This window comes from Penicillium angulare (assembly GCF_028827245.1).
Source record: "Penicillium angulare strain IBT 27051 chromosome Unknown utg000001l_segment0_segment0, whole genome shotgun sequence".
Classification (NCBI taxonomy): domain Eukaryota; kingdom Fungi; phylum Ascomycota; class Eurotiomycetes; order Eurotiales; family Aspergillaceae; genus Penicillium; species Penicillium angulare.
In genome coordinates, this window is record NW_026623160.1 from 2,851,591 (window position 1) to 2,864,497 (window position 12,907).

The following is a 12,907-nucleotide window of genomic DNA, read 5'->3' on the forward strand; positions in this document are numbered from 1 at the left end:
TTGATCCTTGAATGCAAATGCTGAAAAACAACTGAAGCCCTAAATTATACCATAATAAATGCAACGCAAAAAAAGATTCAATCAAAACGTTCACGCGTTTTCTGCAGCTCCCTCAGCGGTGACCAACAGGGAATTTTTATCATCGTCGAGAGAAACTCGAGCAGTCTGACCAGAAACTATCTCACCGCGAATGATTTTGTCTGCCAGTCGGTTGCCAATCTCTTTAGCGATGAGACGATTAAGGGGACGGGCACCAAACTTAGGATCATAGCCTCGCTGACACAACCAGTCCTTGATCTCCTCTTCCACCTTCAGGGTCATACGGCGGCTATGAAGTCGGCCTTGCAGTTCCTTGATTCGAATGTCCACGATATCACGTAATGCTTCCTTCGACAGGCGCTTGAAAATGATGAACTCGTCGATTCGGTTCAAGAACTCAGGCGCATAGGCATGTTGGACGATATCCAACACGGCCTTCTTCATATCTGATGGGACCTCCGATTCGGATTCACCAGTTTCTTTATAGGCGTATAAAGGATCGCCCCCGACCAAAATATCAGCGCCGAGGTTGGAAGTCAGGACAATTAAAGTGTTCCGGAAATCGACTTTGTGGCCCTGAGCATCTGTGAGGAAACCTTCGTCTAGAACCTGGAGTAACAAGGCCGAGATATCTCGATGGGCCTTCTCAAACTCGTCAAAGAGGAGAACAGCATAGGGCTTTCGTCGCACAGCCTCGGTTAGCTGACCAGCGTCATCGTAACCAACATATCCAGCTGGCGAACCAATCAAGCGACTGATAGTGTGTTTCTCCTGGAATTCACTCATGTCAAATCGCACAACGGCACTCTCCGTAGAGAAAAGGAACTCGGCCATCTTCTTGCAGAGCTCAGTCTTACCCACACCCGTTGGACCAAGGAACATAAAGGAGGCGAGCGGACGGTTCTCACCGCTAAGACCTGCTCTCTGCATTCGGACTGCATTGGCAACTGCGGAAAGAGCTTCATCCTGTCCACGGACCGACTTTCGAAGGGTATCTTCCATTCGAATCAATTTCTCGACTTCACCAGCCATGAGCTTGTTGACCGGGATTCCTGTGGTTCGAGAAACCACATTGCCAATGTCATCGGCAGTGACAGAGTCATGAATCATATTTTGTCCATCCGCATCCTGATCGGCTCCCTCCTTAGGCAACTTGCTCTCTAACTCGGGGATTGTAGAGTAACGGAGCTCTCCGGCTTTAGCAAAATCGCCATCACGCTGCGTTTGTTCCAACTGGAAGCGTGCTTTTTCTAGCTCCGCTTTTGTCTCCTTAATGCTGTCGATCTCGGCTTTTTCTTTCTCCCAGACCTCAGTCAATTTGGCTGTTTCCTCTTGTTTGATCTTTAGATCTTCCTGGAGCTTATCTCGTCGTTCGCGGCTGCTAACATCGGTCTCCTTGCGCAAAGATTCTAGTTCGATTTGTATGGTAGTAATATCACGCTCCAATTCTCGGATAGAGTCAGGCTTTGACTCTTGTTGCAAGCGAAGGGCTGAAGCTGCCTCATCTACCAAGTCAATAGCCTTGTCGGGAAGGAAACGGTCGGTGATGTAACGGTTACTATAGGTAGCGGCAGCGACGAGAGCCCCATCAGTAATACGAACTCCATGATGCACTTCGTATTTGTTTTTGATGCCTCGCAGGATAGAGATTGTTGATGCGACAGAGGGCTCGCCGACTAGGATAGGCTGGAATCGTCTAGCGAGTGCGACATCCTTTTCGATCAGGCGGTATTCGTTTAAGGTGGTAGCACCACAGCATTGTAGTTCGCCTCGAGACAGGGCTGGCTTTAGAAGATTGCTTGCATCAATGCTCCCCTCGGCCTTTCCCAGTCCCAGCAGTGTGTGAAGCTCGTCAATGAAGAGGATAACTCCACCTTGGGCGTCTTCGGTTTCCTTGATTACAGACTTGAGGCGTTCCTCGAAATCACCACGGAATTTAGCACCCGCAATGAGGGAGCCGAGGTCCAGGGAAATCACACGCTTGTTCTTGATGCTCTCCGGGACGTCGCCCTGGACGATGCGTTGAGCGAGGCCTTCCAACACTGCAGTCTTACCGGTGCCCGCCGCGCCGATAAGCACAGGATTGTTCTTCGTACGACGCGACAGCACCTGTATAGTTCGATGGATCTCAGCATCTCTGCCAATAACCGGGTCTAGCTTTCCCGCCTTTGCTTTTGCCGTCAAATCAATGCCAAACTGTTCCAGCGCGGGCTTTTCGGGCTCTCCGCCCATGTCCATGCGGTGTGTACCACCCGGGGGGTGAGGGCGGCCATTGGCATAGTGACGAACCGGTGATATCGGGGCCTTTCCGGCGCATGGCGCGAGGGACGTACTTGTAGGAAGTCGGACTGGGCCCGCAAGCAATCGCGACGAGTGCGGGATCGTAGAAAGCGGCCGGATTGTCGATGGGGATGTTCGAACAAGGCCTCTACGGGCGCTCATAGAGAGTCTAGCGGCCATTATGGATACAACTGGGGAAACAGCGCGCGATCACAACGACCGGACACAACAGCTTTAATATCTCAGTCGTTTGTATCATGGCGATTCTTCTGGAAAGCTCCACCACCATCGCGCTCAGTGGCGGAAGCTCCACTCATCGTGGACCAAGCTCCGTCACCACTCGCGTCACGTGCCGGGCCCCAATTTAAACGGGAAAAAAAAACCTTTTACCCCTCGGTTTCTCCCACTCTGTTTTCTCCCTTTCTTTTTTCCCTCCTTATACCTTTTTTCCACCCCTTTTTTAATTCACCCAAAAGTTATCCTCTCCCTTATTTCACAATGGGTTTCACCGACTTCGTCTCTGAGGCTGGCCTTACTCGTAGGCAACCCCTTGCCAATGTTATTTGAAAACGTCTGAACTTTTGGACTGACTGTGTTTCACAGTGGCCAACAACTACCTGGCCACCCGTAGCTACATCGTTGGGTAAGTCGACATTTGAAATATCCCCTCGACCTTTTTGTTGTTGCTTTGCCACTTGCTTGGCTTTGACCTTCTCTGGTTTTCGCTTTACTCTGCCTTTTTCATGATGAGAAAAATTGGTCCGTGTTTCAGAGGCGGCTTAAGACCCCGCTGTTTGACGACATCCAATCGCGAGCAATCGCATTTCTGAACTTTTTTATGTCTATTTGACTGTTAATTGCATGCACTACTGTGTTTTTTATATCATCATCTCGTCGAACTTTCAGTACTGACTGTTTTCGATAGCAACTCCCCCAGCCAGGCCGATGTTGTGAGCTTCAAGGCTTTCAGCGCCGCCCCTGACGCTGCCAAGTACCCCCACGCCGCCCGCTGGTACAAGCACATTGCCTCCTACGAGGCTGAGTTCACCACTCTTCCTGGTGACGCCTCCAAGGCTTTCACTGCCTACGGCCCCGAGTCCACCGAGCTTCCCGTCAACCCCAAGGACAAGCCTGAGGATGATGAGGATGAGGACCTATTCGGTTCCGACTCTGAGGAGGAGGATGCTGCTGTTGTCGCTGAGCGCAACAAGCGTCTTGATGAGTACAAGGCCAAGAAGGCTGCTAAGGGCCCCAAGCCCGCCGCTAAGTCTCTGGTCACCCTGGAGGTGAAGCCATGGGGTATGTTTTTAACTCTACCTACATTATACTTGGAAGAATCAAAGCTAACCAACGTTCTACAGATGATGAGACCGACCTTGTCCAGATGGAGGCCAACGTCCGCGCCATTGAGCAGGATGGTCTCGTTTGGGGTGCTTCCAAGCTGGTTGCTGTCGGTTTCGGTATCAAGAAGCTCCAGATCAACCTGGTCGTCGAGGACGAGAAGGTCTCCACTGATGAGCTCCAGGGCCGCATTGAGGAGGATGAGGACCACGTCCAGTCCACCGACATTGCTGCCATGCAGAAGCTGTAAACGATATCCCATGTTTATGAAGAAGATATGGCGTGATGATGGAATACTTGATGTCTTAGGAACCCAATAGTAACGAACCTAGAACCCGAGTCCAAACAAATAATTTGGCCGGTTTGATGAAAAAAATTAAAAATTTTCATGACCATAATATATCCTCCTTGAGCTCCCGAGCGTAGATTGATCTTTTTTTCTCTTTTTTCTCTGTGGTGGGGTTTTCGACGGGTGTAACGGCGGGGTAAGTTTGTTTGGCCTTGGGGCGCGGGACGCCATGGATTGGGCTGGAAATTTGTTGGACGGCAGTTGTAAATTGATAACAAGATTAAAAAGACGAGCGTGTCCATATTCAAAGTTCTTGTAGCGATCGATATGCCCTGGAAGCCATCGTGATACTAAAATAGATGTATATGTACCATACTTTGCCTGAACATGTCGATGTCTAGGAACTTGAGGTTTTGTATGGGAAATTGTCGCATGAGTAGCATCCCCATATATCTGGCATGCAATCTGCAATTGTCTAGGAGAGCTCCTGGGGCTTAGTGGGCCTTGTAGTTCAAACTTTAAAAGAAGGCAAACTAGTTGATATTTTCGTCAAAAGGCGTAAAAATACTTGAATATATATACTATTCGGGTAGATCCTACTGCATAGGTGGTAGTCAATCAGTAAGATTTTATATCATGAATCCACCAATTGAATTCAACCTTGTGTTTCGACCCTTTAACATTGTCATATAAAACAGCAATATTAGTATACTAAAGGCAATACTCAAAAGATAGAGCTATCAAAGCTCATCATAGTGATCTCAAAACCCCACGGGGCTTGAAGCCTTCCTGCGACCAAAAACACGCTTACATAATAAAAACTGCGGGACCAACGCAGATCGAAGCCAGTTAACACAAGAGCTACAAGAATCAGGGACATCACCTCAAATCCCAGCGTCAGCATTAGCGTCAACACCCTCAAAACCCAATCCAGCCAGTGCCAGTCACGGTCGCTCCACAAAGAACCTTTTCAATTCCCCCGGCGCGGGAATACTCCACAATCCAACCCAAACCTCCCCATCATGAGCTTCCTCCCGAAGGTGGTGACACTCTTCGGTTTAGCCCTGCTCGCCCATGCGTACGTTTGATCCAATATATTATGATCTTTTACACTCGATACGATACCTGATATAATGAGATAACAACTAACACCATGGCATGATACAGAGGCTACTCCGCCCACGAACACAGCATTCTTTTCAGTAACACGAGCATCTCCGCTATCACCACCCTCCCACACGATATCATAATTGAGACACTCTTTTCTGTACTTGTTGTCTCGATCGGTCTCGTGCTTGGTGCTGAGAAATTGAAGCCGATTAGCTGGCGCGATTGGGCGGGTGAAATTGAGCGGGACGGTGGTGCAAGGAACCCGTATATGGCGTTGGAGGAGAGATATAACTTTTGGGATATTCGGGTGAGTCTTGCTTTACGCATACCTTTACGTCGAACTGGCAGGTAGCAGATATTGCATATCTGCATGTTATACGTCTGCTCTGCTTGGTTTAGGACCTACATATCATGGACATGATGAGCTAACGAAGGTTTCTGTTCTACAGGCTAAACGGAAGGAGTTTGCGGATTGGATGCGCGGGGATGCCTTAGTTAAGGAGTGATGCGATGCGATGCGATGCGATTCGATTCGATGTGATATGATAGATTTGGCTAGGCACATGGTATGGTGTGCTGCATATCGTGTTGTGTTGTGTTGTTTCGGTCTTTTGTATATTATGCATTGATGCAGGGAGTTGCAATTAATTCTTTGTGTCTTGAGTGAGACGTGATATTGTCGATCTTCTTGTCTTGGCTGGGCACCTTTTCAAAATTAAATAATTCATTTGTTTTTCAATATCGACTGGCTAAGCCTCTTTGCCGGGTGGATCATATGCACTGATGAGTGGATTGGGTAGGGTCTGGATTCATGTTAAGTTTGCTGGTAAGGGCGTTGTAGAGATCAGCATGCATATGGCGCAGCTGTGTTGGTATAATCCAATATACAACCTTGGAAATTGAGACACTCAGGAAACGGACTATAATTCAATGTTGATATGCAGTCGAACAGGCAAACACAATATCTATCCCCACGAGAATCCCCACGAGTACTCCCAGTAATAGTGTATAATGCGCAGTGTTAAATCCACAGTTCATACTCATGGCAATGACAGTACCATGTAGGTAGTCATCATAGCATACGCGTCTCGTTGCACAGAGGCAGGCTGAACCAGGACCGTTGCATGGATCGATTCAAGCTTAAAAAGGGCAGCCTGGACGGGTCTTCCCTGCAGGGACTTGGTTCGATGTCAATGTTTCTCAAGGGGATTGAAGAGAGTACAAGATTCATGACATGAGATCTGATTATGACGAGGTGAGACCTTGGCGTGATTTCGTGGCTGTGGAACGCGAGATGATTATCTGTGGGGTGACAATTACGAAGTATGAGTTTGATGCTATGATGCTATGTGGTTATTTAGGATGATTAGAGTATTAGATGATATTATCAGGGGTTTATAGCGAGTACTCCGTAATAATGGAGTCAGTTCCAAGGTTATATAGGGTCAGTTTGAAAGAAGTAAATTGCAAGTAAATTAGAGGGCGTTTGTTATGGCACCAAGACCCACTTATCCTCGACAATAATCAGGGTAATTGACAATAGTGATCTATTGACATGATTTGTTTTTTGTCTTGTTTTTTGAATTTAGGACGTCTCATGTGATAGTCTGAGCACAGCCAGTTATTACATTCTCCCTTAAATTCTCGTCTGGAAAAAGTCAATCCAGCCGACCCTGCATCAATTGATCCATACATTCCTCAATTCTTAGAGAGAAAAGCAGTTCTGGACCCCCGCACGAAATTCCAAAAAACCTAGAGACGATCTTTTTTTTTCCTTCGCTGTCAATAGTCCAATGTGGAGAGCTTTGATCAAGTGATGTCTCACTTTCCAGCCTGCGATCAGTAACTTGTTCGTTTAGTCCCGCCTGTCTCACCCCCCGAGAACGCCACATCGAATAAACCCTGGTTTTCCCCCAAACCCTTTGTACTGTTTTTTTATTTCTCTTTCTCATCTTTGTTTCTGAATATAGGCGCTGACTTTTCGATGGATTATAACCAATTAAACCCTGACTCACTCGAAGAAGATGGCGTAAACCTCTACGCGGTCTGCCAAGCCCGGTGACAGGTAAGCTTTGAAGGACTTTTGTGTGTTGATTTGAGTGGTTGGATCCGTATTGCCACTAGCTGTAGACTACTGTATACTACCCTGTGCTTTGTTGTTTGGGATGCGCCACTAGTTACGACACTGATTGGTCGTGCCATATTTCCAAGTTTCCTAGGCACACAGTCCACTGATTACTAGAGGTTGCCTGTATCCGTACGGAGAAGCCTGTGAGGAATGTTTTACTCTATACATAGTATACTGTTCCAAGCCTGGAGACTGGATGGATCCACCATTCCTACTCTAGCCTGTATATCACTGGTGCGTCGCAATTGACCTCGGTGGGTCCTGAGACTAATCTGGGCAATCCCAGACGGTGTTTTCCAAGTCTTTGGCCTTCGTATCTTCTAGTTGTCTCTCGTTTCTTCCCATTGCCGCGTCCTTTGCAGCTTACGCATTGGTGCTGCACAGGCAGCCAGCCGGTGCGACAGCCCGAAACCAAAATAGAATCACCGACCTTGCAGATCCAGAGGCGCGCTAGTCCATATTCCATATGCCAGTGCCCATGACTGGTCCCAAGGCGGATGGCGTTCAAGGCAAGATTAGGATTATGATTTGGTATAAGAAAGTCGACAAGTCTCCCCCGACTCTACCCCGTTTGTAAATTAAATCAAAACAACACTAATAAACCCTTTCCCCCCCCCTTTCACTCGCTTTTCATCACTTTCTCTTCTTCTTCAATCTCCACACCCGTTTACTTCCCCACATACCAGCTACCAGCCCTATTAACTCTACTCTACTCTACTTAATCAACCCTACTTTCCAACATGCGTGCCTCCGTTGTCTTCGCTACCCTCTCGGCTTTTGCCCTGACCTCCGGTGTCGTCGCCCAGGGCGGTCCCGCTGAGAGCGTCTCCTCTGCATCTGCCTCTGACTCGGCCACTGCCACCGTCGATGCCACTACCGAGAGCTACGTGAGTCAATCCATATACAGCTAACACAGGGAACAACCACCTAATTTCAGATGCTTACAGAGTAACCCGGCAACACAGTATCTGACCGAGACCAACTCCCTTGGTGTGGTCACTGGTCAACCTTCCGTTATCACCAGCCAGCCTTCCGTTGTTACTTCCCAGGAAGCTGCTGCCTCCATCCCCGCTGGTCTGACCTCCCCAGTCGTTACCGCCGCAACTGGCAGCTTCACCAGCTCGGCCCGTACCAGCACCCCTCTCAGCACTTCTTCTGGCTCTGACTCCTCTTCCTCTGGTTCTTCTACCGGTACATCGTCTGATTCTTCCTCAACCAGCGGCTCTCAGAGCGCCGGTTCCTCCTCCACCTCTTCTGCTGGTGGCTCCGTTGCCACTGCTGGCCTCGGTCTCGCTGCTGGTGCCGCTATCCTTGCTTTCCTATAAAGTGATGATGTTTGAGATGGGTTGCAGCCCAATTGACTTGCGATTGCTGCTGTGATCTTCACTGCAAATATTCCGATGGGCAACTTGGGATCCCTATCGTGGTTCACTGGATATACAGACTATCTATCTGAGTCTAAAAGATGAGGGATGTTGAAAGGATAGCCAAGGATTTGTTTCTGTTTCTATTCTTATTTATCTTGACTCTCCTTTGGTTACCTGAACATTTTAATACATGGGACTTGCAATCCCAACGCTCTGGGCCTCTTTGTTTTCATGTGTGACTCGGTCAGCATACCCACGGCGCATCACCCGTTTCTCACTTGTTTGTGGTCCTCGCATTTGATTATAATTATTAGCATAATACTGAGAGTAAATACACGGCTCATGGCCTTGGATACACTAAGAATTTTGTTGCCTGTAAACGTGCATTGGAAACTCGATGACCGAGTCGATTTTTCTTTCAATGATGTAGCTATGATATAATCCAGAAGGGTGTACAACAGCAAAGGCAAGGATATTCTTTGTATCTAACATAGCTGCATGGTTGTACATCTACATCTTGTACCTCGATCAAGTCGCATGTGCTGGGGAACGTATAAGGTAAGCGCTAGCCCCAAATAGGAAGTGTAATAGGCAACGCGTCCATGGACTTTTGTCTTGTTTGTCTCACGCGAGAAACGCGCACGCGTCATCCCCATCCAGTTTAGCGTTTCTCAAACACTTCAAACTAGCCCCATAACAACAGCCCTGTTGTTGAAGTAACCGTCTTGTTTTGATCGCTGCTCCCGCTCCGACAACCCACACCCACCCCACTAAGATGGTGAGTTCCCATTTCTGGTCAAAAGCACCTAGATCAAGATTGAGCCTTACTTTAAAAAGCAACATAACTAATATGGTCATGGTCCAGATCTCCAACCTCCGTCGGCTGGTGGCAGATCACGCCGCTCTGCACTCTAAGCTTCCGCCGTACTACGTATTGCCGCAAGATGATGCTCACTTTTCTGGAGGTGATGACCTATCGCAGTTGACTATTTTGTTGACCGGTCCGCCGGGGACTCCCTACTCTAATGGCTTGTGGCGATTACATCTGAAGATACCGGAGGATTATCCCAATAGTCCGCCTAAAGCTACTTTTCGAACTCGGATATGGCATCCCAATGTGGAGGAACAGACTGGTGCTGTGTGCGTGGATACATTGAAGAGAGACTGGCAGTCTAAATTGACTCTCCGAGATGTTCTCATTGTAAGTTTGTGATTGATGAGGGTTTTCAGCGGAACGCAATCCCGGTGACTGAGCTAATAATGTGCTTCTCTTCTTTATCGAATTAGACTATCTCTTGCCTTCTTATCCAACCCAACCCAGACTCAGCTCTGAATTCTACAGCAGGAAACCTGCTACGCGAAGACTACGATACTTTCGCCCATCAGGCGAAACTGATGACGTCCATCCACGCCCCGATCCAATCTGACGTTCAGGCTGCTGTGAAAGAAGCAAAACACCGCGGCGAGGATCCTAGCTCCATACCTCAAACCAAAGACACCCACTCCCACTCTTACTCCCAGCGCCCAAGAAAACAACAACGTATCAGAAGCAATATACCAAAGAAAACAAGCCACCGGTCTACCACACCTGAATATATCCAGCCACCCCGTGACATTGTTCCTCCACCACAACCCATAGTTACCGATGATCAAATGCAAATAAGCGACGACGAAAACGAAAACGACGACCCAATCAGTGCAAGCAAAGAAAACAATCCTTCTCTCTCCCCAACTCTTCCCATTCACCTCGCACCACCATCTATCAGACCTCGCAAGAACGCATTCGGAAAGAGGCCATTATCCGTCCTCTCAATCGCATACCCCGAAGACCCAGATACAGAAATGATGCTGGTAGACTCAGAATCAGACCTAGAGAACGATAACGAAGCATCAAAGTCGAACAGTCTGAGCGCTAGCTCTTCCGATAAAAACATTGCCGCCAACTCTTTTTCATCTGTTAACACCAACTTCTCTCGACCTTTACGCAAATCACCTTCTGCTTCTCCGCAACGCAAAACACCTCGACTTGGACCGAATAGGAGGGAGAACACACCTACGTGTTTCCGTGAGGATGTTCAGATCTATGAGGATGTACCGGATCGCACGGTGACTGATGCCTCGCGCCGTTTTGCTGGCGATGGGAAAGAGAACCGTGATACTGCTAGTGGGTCCCGTGGTCTCAAGGAGGCGCGTGGGTTGTTCGCTGGACAGATCGGACACTCTGTTAGTTCATCTGCGATGTCGATGGGTCTAGCACCGAATTCGACGGCTTCGCCCGCGTCACCGGGCAAAAACCCCTTGAACGCTTCGAAGAAGGTCCTTGGTCGTGTACAAAAGGGACTGAATGTGAAGATGAAGCCGCGAATTGGTGTACGACGGCTTTGAGATTATTGCTGGAGAATCTTTCTCAAGTCTGCCCTTTCTTGTTTTCTCGCATGGAATTGACTAGCATGGGGCTATGAAACTTCTTAAATCTCTACAATGGCGCATTTACGAATGGGTACTATCTACCTGAATTTTTTGAAAGCATGAGCATGGATCGGTTGCATAAAATCAAGGCGTTTTTTATCTTATCTCATCTTATTAGAATATCAAGATCCACCATGAACAATGAATTTCTTCTTTGGTCTCGTCCAACTATAAACTTTAAAGCGATGATGCAACTCTGGAACCTTCGTCATACAACCAGCCCGCATATAAAAAGGTTATCCCACATTCCACATTCCAATCTCAACTACATCACTGTGCATTCATAATCAATCTTGATCAATATGTTCCAATACCCGATAAAAGAATGGTTACCAACCATCCCAATCTACGCAGCAATACTCGCACTCACCATCCTCATATACTTCTCCAAACTCGTGCACTTCTACTCCAACTCCCACAAAAACCAACTCCTAAACGCAAGTCAAGAACTAGCAGTAGTAACAGGTGGAAGCGGCATAATCGGCAGCAAAATCATCCTCTCTTTACAAAAAAAGGGTATAAAAACAATAAACCTTGACATCACACCTCCATCTCCATCTCTCTCTGAATCTCAATCCCAATCCCAATCCCAATCCCCTTCCTACTTCTACAAAACAGACCTCTCCAACCCCCCCTCAATAGCCTCAACAGTCTCAAAAATTGAAAAAGAACACGGCCCCCCAACAATCCTAATAAACAACGCCGCCCTCGTCAATCCAACACCAATTATAAACTCCACCACCACAACCAACACAACCTCCAAAGTCCATAAAATCTTCAATACAAATATCATCTCGCACTTCTATCTACTAGAAGCTTTTATGCCTGATATGCTATCGAATAACCACGGACATATCGTTACGGTTTCAAGCATGGTTGCGTTTATGGGTGGAGCGTTGAATGTGGATTATGCGTGTACGAAGGCTGGGTTATTAGCGTTACATGAGGGGTTGAGGGATGAGATAAAGATTTTGTATGGGAAGGATGGGGTCCAGGCTACGTGAGTCTAGTCTATTCATTTCAAGTTCTGGAAATATAGTTGTTGTGTGTTACAATTCGGATCTAACGTTGATATCATGATATAGGATTGTTCATCCGACTTGGGTTCGGACGCCTGTGACTCAGGAGTGGGTGGGTAAGGGATTTCTTCCTAATAAGAAGATTATTGAGCCCGAGGAGGTGGCTGATGCCATTGTGGGACAGATTATGTCTGGGATTGGGGGGCAGATTATTTTACCTAGTGATTTTGCGGGATTGGTGCTTCCTTTTGTGAGGGGGTTGCCGTGCTGGATACAGGAGAAGATTCGAGATCGGGCTGCGAAGACTTTGTTAAAGTGTACAGAAGGAAAGTAGGGTAAATGTGAGTGTACAGTTTATTTAGAACGGGTTTATACCTTGGTACCTGGGAGCTACAAGTACTTTCCCCCAAAGGAAAAATTAAAAATCTCATCCGGACCAAAAAAGGACTATGTAAGATATCTGAATTAATTGAAATACTCTCCGGAACTATCGAGCTGTAATCAATCTTCCTCCTTCGAACCTCCAATCATCGCGCATGTTCTCAGTCCCATAAAAAAGAAGGACCGGAGATAAAGCAGGAGAAAAGGAACCGAGAACAAGCTCTGGGCACACATAACACTTTCTCCGGGAAAGGGAACTCAAGATGCTTGCAACAAACCGGCAAAAAAGTAGAAGAGGCAACCGCTGCGCGACATGTAACAAAAAGGTTAAGTATAAGAGCCCCCCAAAACATATCGGAAAGACCACGGGATAATGGCCGAATGAAATTTGGTATCAAAGCCACCATGAAAGGGAAATGGAGGGGGCTATCAGGAATGTGAGCCTGATAAGAATATGTTCGATCCGCATGTTGGGGTAGAATTA

General features: G+C 47.4%; 6 protein-coding genes across 6 annotated transcripts; 5 read left to right on the forward strand and 1 right to left on the reverse strand.

Annotated features, from left to right (window-relative positions):
* Window positions 1-90: 90 nt before the first annotated feature.
* hsp78 (chaperone ATPase HSP78) lies at window positions 91-2,499 on the reverse strand (the record flags this gene model as incomplete). Its single annotated transcript, XM_056917228.1, has 1 exon — window positions 91-2,499. The coding sequence occupies one exon, from the start codon at window positions 2,497-2,499 to the stop codon at window positions 91-93; it is 2,409 nt and encodes an 802-aa protein (XP_056785108.1).
* A 318-nt stretch (window positions 2,500-2,817) lies between these two features.
* Window positions 2,818-3,910, forward strand: N7478_001014 (translation elongation factor 1 subunit beta; the record flags this gene model as incomplete). The annotated part of the gene is made up of 4 exons (XM_056917229.1): window positions 2,818-2,857; window positions 2,923-2,962; window positions 3,245-3,618; window positions 3,681-3,910. The coding sequence occupies 4 exons, from the start codon at window positions 2,818-2,820 to the stop codon at window positions 3,908-3,910; spliced, it is 684 nt and encodes a 227-aa protein (XP_056785109.1).
* A 1,061-nt stretch (window positions 3,911-4,971) lies between these two features.
* Window positions 4,972-5,565, forward strand: N7478_001015 (membrane magnesium transporter family protein; the record flags this gene model as incomplete). The annotated part of the gene is made up of 3 exons (XM_056917230.1): window positions 4,972-5,027; window positions 5,117-5,366; window positions 5,509-5,565. The coding sequence occupies 3 exons, from the start codon at window positions 4,972-4,974 to the stop codon at window positions 5,563-5,565; spliced, it is 363 nt and encodes a 120-aa protein (XP_056785110.1).
* A 2,362-nt stretch (window positions 5,566-7,927) lies between these two features.
* Window positions 7,928-8,512, forward strand: N7478_001016 (putative GPI anchored protein; the record flags this gene model as incomplete). Its single annotated transcript, XM_056917231.1, has 2 exons — window positions 7,928-8,074; window positions 8,135-8,512. 2 exons carry the CDS (start codon window positions 7,928-7,930, stop codon window positions 8,510-8,512), a joined length of 525 nt encoding a protein of 174 aa, XP_056785111.1.
* An 817-nt stretch (window positions 8,513-9,329) lies between these two features.
* On the forward strand, window positions 9,330-10,939 carry N7478_001017 (putative ubiquitin conjugating enzyme E2; the record flags this gene model as incomplete). The annotated part of the gene is made up of 3 exons (XM_056917232.1): window positions 9,330-9,332; window positions 9,420-9,755; window positions 9,842-10,939. The coding sequence occupies 3 exons, from the start codon at window positions 9,330-9,332 to the stop codon at window positions 10,937-10,939; spliced, it is 1,437 nt and encodes a 478-aa protein (XP_056785112.1).
* A 386-nt stretch (window positions 10,940-11,325) lies between these two features.
* On the forward strand, window positions 11,326-12,376 carry N7478_001018 (NAD(P)-binding protein; the record flags this gene model as incomplete). The annotated part of the gene is made up of 2 exons (XM_056917233.1): window positions 11,326-12,023; window positions 12,109-12,376. 2 exons carry the CDS (start codon window positions 11,326-11,328, stop codon window positions 12,374-12,376), a joined length of 966 nt encoding a protein of 321 aa, XP_056785113.1.
* Window positions 12,377-12,907: the final 531 nt, after the last annotated feature.